Source organism: Nansenia antarctica (assembly GCF_963989245.1).
Source record: "Nansenia antarctica genome assembly, chromosome: 2".
Classification (NCBI taxonomy): Eukaryota; Metazoa; Chordata; class Actinopteri; order Argentiniformes; family Microstomatidae; genus Nansenia; species Nansenia antarctica.
This window is the reverse complement of record NC_137675.1, coordinates 23544470-23563148: the sequence shown is the minus strand read 5'-3', so window position 1 is coordinate 23563148 and position 18679 is coordinate 23544470. Positions and strand designations below refer to the sequence as shown.

Sequence of the window (18679 nt, the reverse complement as noted above, 5' to 3'; positions counted from 1 at the left end):
CATGCTATGTTTCGAGTCTTTGGGATTATAAAATAATGTTTGTTAATAATGTTAATAATGAGTTTTTTTACATAATCTGATCCATTAGGTGTTTATTAATGCCTGTGTGGTGTTATTTTTAAAATGTTGACATTTTTGAGTTTGTAATTCATAAAATACAAAGGTTCCATCTCACAGAACATAATGGAATGTAAAAACTTTGACGCGGCCCAATATCTCTGAACTACCCTAAACGGAGATAGAACCTTATAATTCTAAGCTCACGAGATGTATTTGTTGTAAGTCGCTTTGGATAAAGGCGTCTGCTAAACGCCTTCAAATGTAAATGTCCTCACCAGTCCTGCACGGCGTAGAAGGACTCCTGGTTGGTGATGTCATACATGAGCAGGAAGCCCATGGCTCCTCTGTAATAGGCCGTCGTGATAGTCCGATACCGCTCCTGACCCGCTGTGTCCTGTTACCATGGAGACAGAGTGGGATGTTAGTAAAGGCCAGCAACCTCACTTAAAACCTCCGCCGTCGCTGGTCACACACACTCGCGCGCACACACGCACACACACACACACACACACACACACCGCAGTAATAAATAGACAGCCTGCTACACAATCCAAATGTGATCCGAATGTGATGAGGGTCAGCAAATTAGAAGAGGAAAAAAAACAGCACTGCCACATTGCCGCAATGGAAGAGTGTACAGGGTTAACCGTGCTGTCACGGGAGGCCGATGTACTATAAAGCCCATGAACTCCCATTTCCGAAGGGAAATCCCTCCTTGCATGGCTCCGACGCTCCCACACCCTCTAAGTACACCAGGACACAGAGGTGTCCACACACTGCCACCCAGGCAGAACCACCCAGGGCCTGACTAAACACTGGCCGTGACCAAGGCCCGGAAGCTTCCACGTGGCCCAGGGGAAACTACAAGTCCTACTACCTTCATGAGGTTATGGCAGCTTAATAAGAACGTTATAACCCACTTTTCACTTTGATGTGTTTCATTGATTTAGGACGGACTCAAACCGAAACAGCTCTGTTTTTCCAGTTTGCATCCGTCGTAAAACCAATGAAACATATGCTGTAAATGTTTGGTGAAGCATAAACCTCTGGTCAAAACTGGATTATAACATGCTTATTAAGCTATCATAACTGAGCTTGTGTCTATGGATAAGTGTATATAGGTGTATAGTAGTAATATCCAGGGAGAAAGGCAGAGAGAATTGAGACAGATCAAGTAGATGGCAAATGGTATACTTTTTATTTTTTTTACCTTTGTATTGTATAGTGTATCAGTGGTCACAGCAGCAGGCTAGTGTGTGAGAGCCACTGGCGATGGTAAATCCTATCTGACAGGGTAATAGACTTGTCTTGGGGTGTCAGATTGCACCATAAGCATATTCAGACGCAGAGATGTCTCATCCCCATGCATCTTTCATGAGTTGGCCGCCAAGGGACGATGTTGAACATCAACTGTCATTAACTCGAGTGTGTGAGAGATGCATTGCAACCACACTCATGCACGGGCACACACGCACACACGCGCACACACACACACACACACACACACACACACACACACAAAATTATGACAAGGACCATAACACAAGTACTGTTGCTATGGAGGCCTTATTTGAAGTGAAGCAGTTGACATACATCCTCCTGACTCACCACCATATATATATACTGTATATATATATATATATATATATATATATATATATATATATATATATATATATATATATATATATGACATTTAGCTGACGCTTTTAACCAAAGCAATGATTGCATACAATTCAGTATATATGATCCCAGCGGGAATCAAACCCACATCCTAAGTGTTGTTAGGGCCATGCTCTACCAACTGAGCCACAGAGGCACAAAAGTCCCCAACCCCCAGAGAGCTGTCTGTCAACACTTAGACTGATTATTCTTATCTGCAAAAACTTCCTCTCCTTCCTCCCGTTGAATTGGCAGTAAAACCATGTGAAAGACACAACGCATGCACGCACGCCCCCCCCCCCCCCCCCCCTTCCACCTAAACAGAATCCAAAGGCGACAGCCCGTCCCAAAGTGGTCTAGCCCATTTTAGACCCTTTGACCCCCCCCTCCTCAGTCCCCCTCCTCACCCAGATCTGTAGTTTGACCCTCTTCTCCCCTCCCCTCCCCTGAGTCCCCCCCCCCCCCCTCACCCAGATCTGTAGTTTGACCCTCTTCTCGTTGCGATAGACGGTCTTGACTTTGAAGTCGATGTCCACAGTGCTGACGAAGGCGGAGGTGAAGGAGTCGTCTGCGTAGCGGAACAGGAAGCTGGTCTTGCCCACGCTGCTGTTGCCGATGATCAGCAGCTTGAACATGTAGTCAAAGTTCTGGTCGGCAGCATCCTTCTGGGCCGGGGTCTGCTGGCCGGGGTCGCTTGCCAACGCCATCTAGAGGAGTGTGGGAGGGGGGGGGCAAACAGGTGAAGTAAGGCAGGAGTATTGATGAGTGGATGAGAGGAGATACAGCAAGCCAATGAGAGTATATTCACCCACCAGATTGTCCAATTGTTAATGAACCTGTATGTATTGTAATGACTTGGTGGTAGCGTAATGTGTCATGATGATGCTGTGAGGTTATCCCGTTTTGAATGAACCGCTGAAGATATGGAAGAGGACATTCTCTCCTCTTTAAGTCTCTCTCTTTCAAGCCCTCATCTCCATCTACACATCTCTCTCTCTCTCTCTCTCTGTCTCTGTCTCTGTCTCTCTGTCTCACTGTCTCTCTGTCTCTCTGTCTCTCCACTGGCAACTACCATAAATAAAGCCAGCATGCTCTTCTCTCTCCCTCCCTCCATCCCTCCCTCCCTCCCTCTATTCTCTCCAATCCATCTCTCTCTCCACTGGCCCCCTGCACCATAAATAAAGGCCAAGTGTGCTCTCTCCTTTCATCCCTCCCTCCATTCTCTCCTCCCCTCTGTCTGCTGGACCTTGCAGCATATCAGGCCCACCGAGCAGAGCTCTTCCCCTGATTACAAGCGTTTCCCTGGAGACCAGCTCAGCACAAACCTGCCAGGGTCATAAAAGTGGGCCTGCTGGCCAAATCCAATACAAACTCAGCAAAACAGACACAGACAGCACAGAAATCAGAGATTACACTGACAGTGAAAGCCTTTGAAAAAGACAGCACAGACTAGTGCTTAAAAAGCCAAGCATTTAGGCTACATGTCCAAATCCATCATCAATATTTGCGTTTGCAACCAATATTCACAACGATTTGGGCACTGCGTAAACATAATTTCAGGCCATTGACAAATATGGCAGAGCTGCCTGTTTAAGAAAGGTGTGTGTGTGTGTGTGTGTGCGTGTAGACCTGAAAAGGGGTCAGGTCACTTGTTTGAGGTAATGGGTGGGAACCATACATTCCTCTAAACCGGATGTGACAAAATCAACGATAGACAACATGAATTAGTCAATAGTGTTCCACTGTGTAAACATTGAATGTAATGTAAGCTTGTTTTTACTATTGACAGCTGCAACGCTGCAACTTTAAGGGCCTTCTATTGGCCCTTTTCCACTACAGCGCCAAAGCAGGCCAAAGCAAGCCAGCCCGCTTCGGCCTGCTTCTTTTCCCCTTTTCCATTGTCGTCCCAGGTCGGTTCGGGTCGCTTCTTTAGCTCCACATCGAGAGCAGGTACTAAATTTTAACATCCGGATCTTTTTGCCAGGCTGCGTGTGACGTGTGACGCTGCACACCGTTGATTGGTCAATGGAAATCGTCATCCCATGTCCATATATTTCTTCACTAACCGCCATCTTGAAATACCACATTCGCTCTAGGAAAATGTCACTAGAGTTTCTGTAATAGCTTATTAATAAAGATTCGAAAAATTATGCTGACCATCGTATTATCTTAGTTTAATGTCATTTCAATGAATCATAGAACTTTTATTTACAACAAGCACAACACAAAAATCGCTATTATGCACCGTCTTTGCCCGTGAATAACACCGGCTGTGGAGGTGGTACAAACACAATACTCCTTTGCTAACTTCACCATCGGTCATTTTGAGCCCTTAACCACCGCGCTGACACCCCGAGAAGTTATGCTTTTAACCGTAAACTCGATGAACCGGGAGTTCACCCGGCCGCTTGCTGCTGGTTGAAAGTCGTGTTGACAGCGGGGGCAGAGAATATTTCTACCCGGGAATTCCATTCAAATGCCCGTGTCAGTCAGCCTTTTCCGTAGAAATACATCGCTCCGTTATATATATATAACGTTATATGTTTTAAGGCTGATCTGTGCATGATAGTGCTGCATTATGTTGATCTATTTATATCGATCTATTCTTGCCAATTCCTTATTACCAGTGGAAAGGGGGAAGGCTAAAACACTTTGAATGGAATAGATAGGACTTTCCATTCAATGAAGCATTGATACTCACTAGAGTTTCTGTAATAGCTTATTAATAAAGATTCGAAAAATTATGCTGACCATCGTATTATCTTAGTTTAATGTCATTTCAATGCATCATAGAACTTTTATTTACAACAACCATAACACAAAAATCGCTATTATGCACCGTCTTTGTCCGTGAATAACACCGGCTGTGGAGGTGGTACAAACACAATACTCCTTTGCTAACTTCACCATCGGTATACGGTCATTTTGAGCCCTTAACCACCGCGCTGACACCCCGAGAAGTAATGCTTTTAACCGTAAACTCGATGACTGCTGCTGCTGTGCCGTCCAGCCATTTTCGCCGTTCACTCATGAGTCAAATGCCGGTAGATTCGCGTCTTGTCGGCGTTTCCCGATGATGATACTACAGTTCATAAAGCAGACAAGTGAAGGCAGTGGTTTTAAGGGTTCAAAAACATGACTTTATTATGTGTACATAGCTTCCTCTCTCTCTTTCTCTTTCTCTCCAAAAAAATCACGGCTGTTGTTGCTGTGTACACCCGGAAGCTTTTTGCCAGGCTGCGTGTGACGCGTAACTCCGCCTACTATCGTCTACTCCTCCTACTAGTCCGGGTCGGTTTGTGTATAATGGAAAACCAGAACTGATCTAAAGCGGGCTGAAGTGACCCGACCCGAACTGACACGAACCGACCTGGGCTGCTGATGGAAAAGCCCCATTAGTGTCGACAAGTTTGTGACTGAACTCCGCCAGAAATGCAGAGACTGTGAGTTTGGTGCAGGTGAGAATGACACATTGAGAGACAAAATGGTGTTTAGCCTAACTGATCCTCGCATGAAAGAGAGACTATTGAGAGAGACAGACCTAACCCTGGACAGAGCACTAACCATATGCAGAGCTGCAGAAGCCGCCAAGTCACAGCTGCAAGCTATGGGGACAGGGCACGCAGACGCCCCAGTTCATGCACTGTCCAGAGGAACTACTAGCTACTCTGAGATGAGAAGAGGATACAGAAAACAAAGATCGTCAGGAAGAGCAAATGAGCAGACGGACAGCACAAACACATGCGGGAAGTGTGGAGGGACACACCCGCCCCGCCAATGTCCTGCCTTCGGGACCACATGCCACAAATGCAACAAGAGAAACCATTGGTCCAAAGTGTGTGGCGCACCACAGCATGGGACAGTCACAGCAAGGGACGTCAGTCAACTTGAGAGCGAGGTAGATTCTTTATTTGTAGGCTCAGTGTTCTGTGTTAGGGTAGATAAGATCACGCAGCAGACAGACAACGCGTGGTACACCACAGTCAACCTCAGAGACACCCCGGTCAGATTCAAGCTGGACACGGGGGCGGAGGCGAACGTGCTTCCAATGTGCATTTTCGAGGAGATACCGGGGCTCCCACGACTAGAGCCTACACAGACACTTCTCATTGCCTATGGAGGAGCACGCCTGAAACCGAAAGGAACAGTGACATTCACGTGTGAGACACCCAATAGAGCAAGAGCAAATCTATTTTTTTTTGTGACTGCACAGTCCACCACGCCCATCCTGGGCAGAGAAGCGTGCGAGACACTGCAGCTCGTGAGGAGAATAGAGACGCTTGCAGTCAAGGCACCAGCTACAAAAGAGGAGCTGGTGGAGCGGTACGCATCTGTCTTCAGTGGACTGGGTGAGTTCCCCGGTGTGCACCATATACACACAGACCCAAGTGTGGCCCCAGTCGTCCACGGATGCAGAAAGATCCCAGTCAGTGTCGTGGACAGACTGAAAACAACCCTGAAAGAGCTTGTCAAAAAGGACGTCATAGCACCTGTGACAGACCCGACCGAGTGGGTGAATAGCCTCGTCATCACTGAGAAAAAGAACGGATCACTGAGGGTGTGTTTGGATCCTCGTGATCTGAATGAGGCAATCAAGAGGCAGCACTACTCGATACCAACCCCGGAGGAAGTCCAGAGCAAGCTCTCTGGGAAGTCAATATTCACGATCCTGGACGAGAAGGACGGATATTGGCAGGTGAGACTTGACGAGCCATCATCTATGCTGTGCACATTCAGTACGCCGTGGGGAAGATTCCGCTTTAAGAGACTTCCTTTTGGCATCAAGTCCGCCAGCGAAGTTTTTCAGCAAAAAAACTGTGAGGCTTTTGGAGACATCGAAGGAGTCCATATCATCGCAGACGATATGATAATCGCCGCCGCCACAGAAGAGGAACATGATGGCATCCTTCACAAGGTCATGGAGAGGGCACAGAGAGCCAACGTCAAGTTCAACAAGGAAAAAATCCAGTACAAAATCAACACTGTCAGATACATGGGCCACGTCATCACACCAGAGGGAGTGAAACCGGATGACACAAAGGTGACGGCCATCAACAACATGCCGCCACCAGAGGACAAGACAGGGCTGCAGAGGCTGTTGGGGATGACGAGGTATTTGGCTCAGTATATCCCTGATGAAGCTTCAGTGACTGCCCCGCTCAGACAGCTGCTGAGGAGAGATGCAGCTTGGCAGTGGAACCATGAACATGATGATGCTTTAAACAAGCTGAAGTCAGCCCTCACCAACGCCCCTGTGCTGAAGTTCTATGACCAAGCCATGCCTCTCACCATACAGGCTGACGCGTCGAAAGATGGACTGGGAGCTTGTCTTCTCCAGGAGGGGAGACCGCTGTGCTATGCCTCACGAGCTCTCACAGAAGCTGAGAGAAACTACGCCCAAATAGAGAAGGAGTTGCTGGCGATAGTGTTCGCAGCCAAACGCTTCCACCAGTATGTTTACGGCAACACTGTCACAGTCCAATCTGATCACAAGCCACTTGAAGTGATTTTTAAGAAACACCTGAGCAAAGCCCCAGCAAGACTACAGCGCATGTTGCTCCAGCTTCAACGGTATGATTTGAAAATAACATACACGCCAGGAAAATACATGCACGTCGCCGACACCCTTTCCCGCGCGTTTGTCACCGAACAGGCCGACAGTGGAAAAGAGGACCTTTTCGAGGAGAGAGTGATCCACACGATGGAGGCTACTGCTGCCATGAGCTCAGACATGCTCAAGATGCTCAAAGAAGCCACAGCAGCTGACGAGACACTACAGGCAGTGGCTGAGAGACACCGCAGCGGCTGGCCCCAAAGACGACGCAGTGTGCCCGCCAGTCTCTACCAATACTGGCCTCAGCGGCACATTATCCACATCAGGGACGGACTACTGATGACCGGCGACAGAATTGTGATTCCTCAAGCCGCCAGACAGGTGATACTAGAGAGACTACACCTCGCACATCAAGGTATCCAGAGGACAAAGGCACAGGCCCGACAAGTCATGTACTGGCCGGGAATGACTCGTGACATCGACAGCGCAGTGGAGAGATGCTCTCCGTGTCAACAACTCCAACCACAGAACCAGAGAGAGCCCCTCATGTCACATGATATCCCTGAGCTACCATGGCTAAAGGTCGGGGCTGACATCTTTGAGCTCCAGGGCCAGTCATACCTTGTCGTGGTGGACTATCTGTCCAAGTACCCAGAGGTGCTCCATCTACCTGACAAGACCGCCCACACAGTCATCCGCAAGATGAAAGCAGTCTACGCGAGGCACGGGATCCCAAAAGAGATGGTAAGCGACCATGTTCCTTTTGCAAGTGCAGAGATGAGGGAGTTTGCAGCATCCTGGGGAATACAGCTCATTCACTCCAGCCCTGCATATCCTCAATCCAACGGTCTGGCAGAGAGGATGGTGAAGACGGTCAAACATGCACTCAAGAAAGCTTTGCAGACCAACATAGACCCCATCTAGCCCTGCTAGCATTGAGAAACACTCCAATAACAGGCACAGATGTTTCCCCAGCTCAGGTGCTTATGGGAAGAGTACTACGAAGCACGCTGCCCTGCTCTACAGCTGTTCTACAGCCAGCTACCCCGAGAGGAGTTCATGCCAGGCTGAAAGATCTCCAAACCAGACAGGAGCACTACTACAACCGCAACTCACAGCCCTTACCTGAGTTTGCTCCTGGTGCAACGGTTCACATGGAAACGAGACGTGGATGGATGCCAGCCAGAGTCCTAAACCAACGAGAAGAGCCACGGTCATACAACGTGAGAAGCCCGTCTGGTGTTGTCTTCAGAAGGAACAGACGTCATCTCAGGCGTATTCATCCAAGTCTGCATCAAGAGAGAGATCCTGAGCCACTGGAGCAGCCTACACCTGTGAGCCCGCTGGGAGGACCCCCAGAGTCACCGGATCATCCAGCTCAGCACCCGTCCTCCTGTGAGGGCGAGAGCTCCACTCCTACCTGCCGCACCAGAAGTGGCAGAGCTGTGGCGCTTCCGGCAAGGTATCAAGACTTTGAGATGGGCCAACGCTGAAGGTTGTGCTCCACCAGGGTTAAGTACTGGTGACCTCTGACCCTTAGTTTAGTTAGTTACTAGATGATAGTTGGACACATTTAGAAAGTGTTAGAAACTGTTATTGTTTAGATCATATACATTAGTAGTGAGTACAGTGAGTACAGTTCTTAAAGAAGAAGATCAATCCATCGACTGAAGCCATAAGGCCCAGTGACACTGTCTGTTTCATCTTTTCAGAGACTAATTTTCAGTTGACCCAAGAGAGACTTTTAATGCTTAAACGGGGGGATGTAGTATATTGCTATGTTTAGCATAGATCTGGGATTGATTGCTATTGCCTCCGTAGCATTACATCTTGACAATGTTATCATCGATGGACTAGTGTGGTCTGGTTGTTGTTGGAATGGTGAATAAAGACGCACGTTGAACGTTGCTCCAGAGACCAGAGTCATTATTATTATAAAGTGTATCTTGTAAGTCAGAGAGAACAACAAGACACAACAGTTACATTGTAACTCTCCATCCGCTGTATTAAATGTCCCAGGGTACAACACGTTTAGACTAGACCGATTGGCTGACAGACATGGTGGTGTCATGATTTATATCAAAGACCATTTTAACTGTCAACTAATAAACTGGTCTTTCGAACATGACTTAGAATGCATCGGTCTGAATGTACAGCTTTCTCGAGAAATGTCTTTTGTGCTCATTGTTGTTTATCGACCACCTTCTGCTAGCAAGGATTTTTACATTACATTCAAAAAGCTACTTCAAGAGTGTGACTCAAAAACCGAGAGCACACACACACACACACACACACACACACACGCACGCACACACACACACACACACACGCACGCACGCACGCGCACACACACACACACACACACACACACACACACACACACACACACACACACACACACACACACACAGGAAATCGCGCAATCAGCAGGCAGAGAGCCCGGAGCGCACCCGCGTCTCGGGCGGAGAGCTTGGTCAAATCATATCCCCCTGTCCAATTAAACAATGTTGGCAATATTCTCTATTGGTTAAGCGCTCCCGGTTTCAATGGTATCAGAATCTACAACCTTCATTCAACAAGAGAAAGAAACGGAGGTCTGATCAGCAGATCATTTCTTATAAAGTTGCAAAGGCAAGTTGAATAGAGGCGACATGTGGGTCTGACAGATGATGAAGTGACAGACGTGTCAACAGAGCCAGGGCGAGCAGCGCAGAGAGGGAGAGAGTGGCGGTAGACAGGCAGTTACACAGTCCCATGCCTATCTATCTGTCTAACCTCTGCTATCTAGTATAATAACACATCATCATAACTGCAGAGGGGGGGTTTATTAATAAGGATGTATGATGGATGTATGAGGAAGTATGCGCTGCAGACCGACAGTAATGATCTAGCTACGTGCTTACTTACTTATCTATCTGTATCTGAATTTGCTAACTAGACAGACTAACCAATGCCGGAATGTAGCATGCAAGTATTTAACGTTAAATACACTTTGTATTTAATTAAATACACTTTGTATTATTTGTGTAGAATCTGAGTAGGGGTTAGCTTATGAATTACAATTTACATAAAACTAAAACTCAAGGAAGGTGGCTGCTCCGTTTTTACACAAGGCTGTGTTCGAAATGGCATACTAGCATACTGCATACTAGCATACTCAATGAGTATATACTGCATACTAGCATACTCAATGAGTATATACTGCATACTGCCTACTAAATTCATAATAAGTATGCCAATACCAGCCGGCCATTCACACTGAAGTATGCATACTGCATCCCAGAATGCATTTCGGCAGCGGGGATTTTAAATCCTCTATTTTTAACCTCCATTGGCTAAAAGCTGTTAACATATAATTTTATGAAGTTTTAATATGTTTTCAGGCGAGAAAGTAACCATATATATTCCCAACATGTGTCCAGTTTATCAAAATAACCCATTTATATATCTGATCTGACAGTTTTTCTGTTCGCTAGCTACATTACGTTGCTTAGATACTTTCATTGCTGGGTTCAGGCATTAAAAATCAATCAATCAATCTGGACTGCCCTGTACTGAAAATAAAAATATTTTGAATACATTTAATATATTTTTAATCATGCTACATGAATCCGAATATCCATGAAAATGTCTTTATTCAAGTTACATTTGACGTTGGAAAAACAAACATTTATTAGCTACCATCCAGTAAAAAAAAAAAAAACATAATCAAACACATTACACACAACACTAGAACAGGACTGCAGGAATGTTGTTTTGTAATATAATTATTTGCAGATAAGACATACAGTACAGGCCACCATTTAAATGGTATCGTCTTGACAGAACCAATCAAATAAAATAAAATGAGATTCCATTTGTCACTTATGCATACAGTTGTAATAGACAACTGAATCGTTTTTGCTCAACAACAACAACAAAAATAACAACTCAATAATGAAAGTAATAAAAGTGATAAAAAGTGCAATAATGTCAGTGAATTAAAGGTACTGAATACATTGTTGTGTACCTCTAATACATTTGCATACCGTTTTTACAGACAACAATCCTTCACCAAGAACCCGTCAATCAGTTGACTGAAAAGGCCCAGTGAAACTGTTCCATAGAGTCTCAGTGGATCCTGTAGGTCATCCATGCAGTGGGGTTAGTTAGGGTATACAGTATATTACATGATTACAGTATGTCTACAACACTGTGTTTTACATTTCGCAAAGGCACTCCATAAAAATCATTTTAAGTATAAAATGGAAACAGACAGGTACAGGTATTTACAAACTTTGAGAGCCTCCCTTGACATTGTTCTTCATATTTTTATTGCATTTGTTTGTATGATGGTTAAATCTATGTCTATGTAAATCAGGAGACAGTAGCAATTATAACACACTTTAATATACAACACATTTCATAATAATAATAATAATGATAATTCATTATATTTATATAGCGTTTTTCCGCAGGGTTAGGGGAGATGGTAAAGGGTAGGGAAGGTTGTATGCATGGGAAAACAGGTAGGTTTTGACGTGCGATTTAAAAGTGGAGAGTAAGGGTGAGGGTGAGTCTCTGAGTGGCTGAGGGAGAGAATTCCAGAGGCGGGGTGCAGCTTGTGAAAAAGCACGGTCTCCGAAGCCTTTGAGATTCAAGGGTGGGACAGTGAGGGGAACAGTGGATGAGGATCGGAGGGTACGGGTAGAGCGATTGGGAGAAGGAGGTCAGTCAGGTAAGGGGGGGCCAGTCTATGGAGGGCTTTGTAGGTAAGGAGGAGTACTTTGAATTTGATACGTTCTTTGATGGGGAGCCAGTGGAGAGAGTGGAGGACAGGAGTGATGTGGTCGCCGGACCGGGTGTTTGAGTGTAGGTCGGTGGCTGAGTTTTGAACCATCTGAAGTCTATGGAGGGAGCAGGAGGTGATGCCAGTGAGTAGGGAGTTGCAATAGCCAAAGCGGCATTTCTTTGTATAGTTCCATCTCATTATTCATACTTTCTTGTGTCAACACCCTATGTCTTTACAGTAATGTTGTATGCAACTGGTCCTTGGAATGTAAAGCCCAAGTAGAATGTGACGTTTTCGTTGCCATAGGGCACTGAGGCTGCACGAAGAGGAGGAATAGCAAATTTGTTCTGATTTGGACCATCAAGATAGACCTTTCCATCCTCTGTCCAGCCAGAAACAGCCTTCAGTAGCTGTGCTATTTCAGGCTTTTGAAACACCTCCCAATGAAGCCACTTCATTTTCTTGTCATTTTCTTCCCATCCACTTCCATTGCTTAGGAAAAAGTGTGTGTAAATCCTTCTCTTTCTCATGGGAACATCCTTCATTCTTGTCCAGTAGCTTCTGCGAAGATATTTCACAACAGACAGGACAATTTCATACTTGTTTTCTCTGTCTTGTTTCGTGTCATAAGGTAAGCAGGAACAGGGCACTGGACAGACATTTCTGCTTTTCATTGGGAAACTGCTGACTGAGTCTTTGAAGGTCTTTCAGAGCAGCTAGCTTTGGAGACGTAGCTGAGAGACAACCTAAGGCAAAATGAGATGCTATGTAGTTGGAAAGATCAGTTTGATCCAGTCTGGCCTTGAGTGGGTTATTGGGATACAGAGAAATGATTTCCTCAAGGATCCTGACTTGGTCTTTACCTCTCTGATCTGTCAGTAGGGAGAAGATTGTAGTTATATTCCCCCCACCAAGACGATAGATGATCATGCGTTTCATGAAAGGAGTCAAACTGACTGAGTCTGACTCACCTGGGATTTGGACAGGAGATCCACTGCTGAAGTACTTTCCATACACTGAGGACTTATTTACCAACCAAGTCTTAGGATGGCTTATATCCATTTCAGAGTTCTCAATTGTCCCCTCGTCATCTGTACCAGGGTCTGTCTGGAAGTAACTCAAGTCTTCAGATATCCATTCCAGGGCATTGTGCAATGTCTTTTGAAGGTCTTTGAGTTTGCTGTGCAAATTCTCCCATGGTTTGTTGACCTCCTCTGGAATGTAATCTGTAAGCAGGTACCTCAGACACTCTGAACGGCCATCATTCTTTTCAGAAAACATTTGCAATGAGAAGATGAGCTTCAAAAGTTGGCATCCAACTTCAACTTCTGCTAAAAAGCCCAGATTGTTCACTCTGTCCATGTCTGCGATTGCAGCTTTCTGACATTCTTTAAAACAATCGATAGCCGTCAGTGCAATTTCAATAGCATCGGATGTATTTTCAGCTGTTTTGGTTACCTTCTCAATTGCTTTGCACTTGACATGGAACCATCTTCTGTACACCTGACTTTTTGTGTCAAGCATGTAGGAGTTTTTAGGCATCTTTTTTACTGCTATTTCTGCCCAATGTTTTGCCTCCTCAAACTTTTCATAGGAGTAATTCAGACGTGCAAGTTGCTGGGCAAAGAGTGCATCTTTGTTGAAACGTTTGAACGCTTCCTGAAGTAGCTCAATTGCCTTTTCAGGGGATTCTTTTTCCCTCACATGGTCAATAAGCGGAGAGAAAAAACTGTCAGATTCATCACCTTTAGTTACTCTGCAACGTCTTATGAACAGATCTCTCAGAAACTTTGCATACTCTTCTTTTCCAAACCTGTGCTCAAAAAGCATATCTTCATGGAGAAGATCCATGGCTAACCCACTTTGCTGCTTTTGGGCACCTAGAAGTTGCTGAAGGATTTCCTTTGCCACAAGTGGATGAATGATTTGAATCGATTCAATGTGTGTCTTGTCGTCTTTCAGGTGCATGAAAACGAGTTTGGCCGGCTCACCAGTGACTTCTCAAAACAATGATGACGAAATCTCTCCATGTAGATGGTTAGTGCAAGAAGGGCTTCACAATGGGACTGTGAGAGGAAGGAGTTCTGAACATAAGTGTTGAGCAATGCCACATAACGAATGAGGCGGGTGACAACTGAATCATGATCAATGCCTTGCAGCAAATGTTTCCCAAATTGTGCAACATACCGGCGGTCAAATTCTTCACTCATCAAGACAAACGTCAAGATGAACTCTGGCTCGTACTTTTCTTCAAGCTTCTGTCGTTTCCCAGCAAACTGTCTTTTCTCTTCTTTTGACAGTTTGTGAGTGACTGCTACATTTTGCAGTGGCGAGTCTTTGCACATCTTCTGTGGATTATGGGATCGGCTGCAGCTCAACAGGATAAAACACAGTGTTCCTTGTTGGATTTTCTTAGTGTTGATGGCAAGCTCCAATTCATTCCTCAGATCATCAAGGTAATCTTTATCGCAGTCCTCGATCAGAAGGAGCACCGGGAGACACTTCTGAGGATCTTTTTCCTCATACTCTCTGAGCTGAACAGCATGCTCAGAGACAGTGGCAACAGGGCATGATGGCTTCACAACAGCACACCGTAGGTCTTTCCTATTGTTCCACAGCACCTGCCTTGCCACAGTGCTTCCACCACTTCCTGGGTGATGGAAGATGTTGATACTGTTCACAGGGAATTGGTGTACACCACGTTTCATAGTGTCACTGAGAAGTTTGGATATTTCATCATATGCATCCCTTTGAATAACCTCCCCTACATGCTTCTTCTCAGCTAGCCAGAAGTTCAACCAGGTCACTCTGCCTCCACGGTAAAATTGTCTATCAATGTTTTCCTTCTCTTCTTTGATGAATTCATCACTTGTTTCATTGCAATGATCAACACTCAGGATTTCCAAGGAATACATCATCTCCTCCTCACGTGTTTCAAGAAGGCACTGTCCTTTAACATAGATAGGCAGGTGCTTGGTGGCTCGAGAGGTTACAGGTTGAATTTGCTGCAGTGTCGCGTCCACATGGCTCATTTTCATCCCAACCATACTAGAACGGTTCAGAGTTTCTGTTTCACATGATCCCTCAGCAAAGCTTTGCCATTTCTGATAGTTGTCTTCTGATTCGGCGATGCAAATGATGTCCTCATGACCTTCCATGTCTGTGAAGAACTCACAAAAGGTGTGCAAGAGGGGCTTCTCGACAAGGGATGTAAGGAGGAAGATCACCAAAAATGTGCCTTTTGGCAAGATCTCTTTGCAGATCAACGACACTGATTCTTTGAGGAGTGTCTTTTTTGTTTTGATCCATGTCATTTCATCGCAGGGGTTCTCATTTCCTTTGTAATCGCTGCGTCCATTACAAAATATCCAGCTGGTCTGCTCAAACAAATGCAAGTGACTCACAAATTCTTCAATGCTCTTGCCACTTGGAATTTTGTAGTTCTGCATGAAATGCAGATTTGCAGCATGATGTTGACTGTATTTACTGCAGAATCCTGACTGCTTGGAATCCGGGTCAAAGTCAAACACACAGAATATGTTCATGTTCAGTAAGAAGTCAATGCTTCTCAAGTCTTCTGGTTTGAACTTGTTTGTGACAAGAATGTACCATTTCTCCTTCTCAATTAATTTCTTGCCACTAGTTACTAGCATTGTGAGTTTCCTTCCAAGGTCTTGGCAGATGTCTGGCGTGTTGACAAAACGACAATGCTCTGCCTCTTCTCTTTGAGCATCTCGGTCTTTGACTCGCTGGTAGAAGTCATTTGGATCAGTCACTGGCTCTGTTTTTGAACCCACCCTGCGATAGATTGTATCCTTTTCATGCTCAATTTTGTTAGCTGACTCTTTGAAGTTTGGCAGACGAACAGAGAACACTTTGTTCAGACCGCTGTGATGACAGCAATGCAAGTTGAGACAATTACCTTATATTTTTTTTACACTCTTTTATTTATTGATCTATCGATCTATCTATCACACTTTCAAAATATCAAGTTATCTATCACACAATCAAACTATCGATCGATCACACTTTCAAAATATCAAATTATCTATCTATCACACAGTCAACCTATCCATCTATCTATCTCGTGTGAAGTGGGAACTAATATTTCCTAAAAGAGGAACTGTCGTTCGGGATGTAGTTTCCGCCTGTGAGCCTTTTATGACACGCGTCTTACTTTAGCCAGTGTTTCAGCCTGGTTGCGACCAGGCTAATTATATCTGACTCAGAAGGAGCTCAACCAAGCAGCGAATTATTTGAGCCACATTGATGGAACCGAACGCAAGCTAACATTATCGAGGCTTAGAACTTTATCGAGGCTTAGAAGATAATCGACCTTAGTGGAATGGGCCCCAGGCCTAGTTATAGAGTCAGAGGTGTTGTGTCAGAGGGGGTTGGGTGACACCTGGCCCGGTGCTAGGACTTTGGTGGCCATAAACCAGATAGTGATTGTGCCCCTGACACCCTTTGGTTTGGTGGTAGGGGAGTTTCTGATTGACGAGTGGAACCCCCCCCCCCCCCCCCCCCCCCCTCCTCGTCTAGCGGTTGTGGCCCTAAACAACCACAGAGACTGTTTAATGCCATCGACCAGCCCTGGGTGATGCAGACCAAACACTATAGGCCAACCTTCCTTGGTTCTCAACGTAGGCTACTACCCCCCCAGACAATGGAGAAGAACTGAGAAGAGGAGAGCAGGAAAAACAACAAAGAAAAACGAACGAACAAACATATTCTTTTATCAATGTTCTAATTAAACACCCTTTGGAATTATACGCCATCTTTTAGCCCAAGAACCCGACACGACTCACAGGGCTGCGTTCGTAAAGTCGCTGTCGGTCTCTGAGAGCAACACTGGCTGGGTTCAACGTCATAGAGCGACCAAAGTCATTTGATTGGACAAGAGGCATTCAAACGAGCGCTGATCAGATTTCCAGAGCGTATTTACGAACGCAAGACCCACAGTGTCTTGGTTCCAGGCGTGGAAAGCAGCTAACAGCAGCGGCATCATCATCATCATCATCATCATCATCATCATCATCATCATCATCATCAGCAGCAGCAGCAGCAGCAGCAGCAGCAAGCAGCAAGACGATATCAGAGACTTGTGTTCCACCACCTCACTGCCGACACACACACACACACACACACACACACACACACACACACACAGCACGGTGTTATAAAAAAAGAAAAAAAGGCACAACTGCCACATACTGTATTGATTATCGACGATCAGAGTCTCCCTCTAGTCTGTACAAAAATAGACACCTCTTAACAGTGGAAACAGGCTCACCGCGGACATGACAACATCGCAACAGTAAAACTACTACCATCATTATTATTATTATCATCATTATTGTCCACTGTCCAACAACAACATCAACACGAGAGCAAAGCAAGTATTTCTGTGCCAATCAACACGTTGATACTTCACAATACTTGACACACGGACGGACTCCCGTTGCAGAATAAAAAAAAATATAAGATTCTTTCTGCTGGGGTCCCCCCCCCACCCCCTCCATGTCCACTCAGGGGTCATATGGGGACACCCCGAGTTCGGGGGACGAAGGATGGATGGACAGACCTGGGGACGGTTCCATCGGGAGACATTTCGGTCTCCGTCGAGCAAGAAGAAGGCACTTGTTTTTTTGTTTTTTTTGAGGGGGGTGGGGGGTGGTTCTGCTTTTTAATTATTAATTATTAATTATTATACTATTTAAAATTATAGAAATTATAATTATTATACTATTATTACACACACACAATCACGTGGTCCCTTCATGACGTTGAACCCAGCGTGCGCTCCGGCGCTCTCAGAGCGAATTCACGAGCACAGCCAATGTCTCGTGCGTCGACTCCCACTCGACCCGCTTCACTGTTGCTACGTTTCGTCGAACTGTTTTGATATATTGTTTAATGTATGGTTTAATGTAACGTCCCGACAGCGGTTAAGTTAGGGGGAATGGCACCAAAAAGAGTCCATCGTGGCACCGTGTCCGTTGCAGGTGGAAGCAAGGCTTGGGAGACTGGACTCACCTCTGCACCGTGTGAGGAGGTAACATTGGCATTAGCATTAGCATTAGCTAGCTGTATGCCCTCCCCTCGACGTGTTGCCACCCACGAACTGTATGCTCCCGGCACGGGGGGCTCGAAACTAACTAACTAACTAACTAGCTAACTAACGAACGAACGAACTAGCTAACTAACTAAATAACTAACTAACTAGCTAACTAACTAACTAACTAGCTAACTAACTAACTAGCTAACTAACTAACTAGCTAACTAACTAACTAACTAACTAATGAACTAGCTAACTAACTAACTACTAACTAACGAACTAGCTAACGAACTAGCTAACTAACTAACTAACGAACTAGCTAACTAACTAACTAACGAACTAGCTAACCAACTAACTAACTAACGAACTAGCTAGCTAACTAACTAACTAACTAACTAACTAACTAACTAGCTAACTAACTAACTAACGAACTAGCTAACTAACTAACGAACTAACTAACTAACTAACGAACTAGCTAACTAACTAACTAACGAACTAGCTAACTAACTAACTAACTAACTAGCTAACTAACTAGCTAACTAACTCACTAACTAACTAGCTAACTAACTAACTA

At 45.1% G+C, this 18679-nt stretch overlaps 1 protein-coding gene and 1 pseudogene across 2 annotated transcripts; both read right to left on the bottom strand.

The window, feature by feature from the left end:
- Positions 1–331: 331 nt before the first annotated feature.
- LOC308150925 (ras-related protein Rab-3C-like) lies at positions 332–2429 on the bottom strand (the record flags this gene model as incomplete). The annotated part of the gene is made up of 2 exons (XM_080523716.1): positions 332–454; positions 2193–2429. 2 exons carry the CDS (start codon positions 2427–2429, stop codon positions 332–334), a joined length of 360 nt encoding a protein of 119 aa, XP_080379842.1.
- A 9842-nt stretch (positions 2430–12271) lies between these two features.
- On the bottom strand, positions 12272–15700 carry LOC308149553 (sterile alpha motif domain-containing protein 9-like; annotated as a pseudogene). The gene has a single exon. The product of its transcript is annotated as a sterile alpha motif domain-containing protein 9-like (transcript).
- Positions 15701–18679: the final 2979 nt, after the last annotated feature.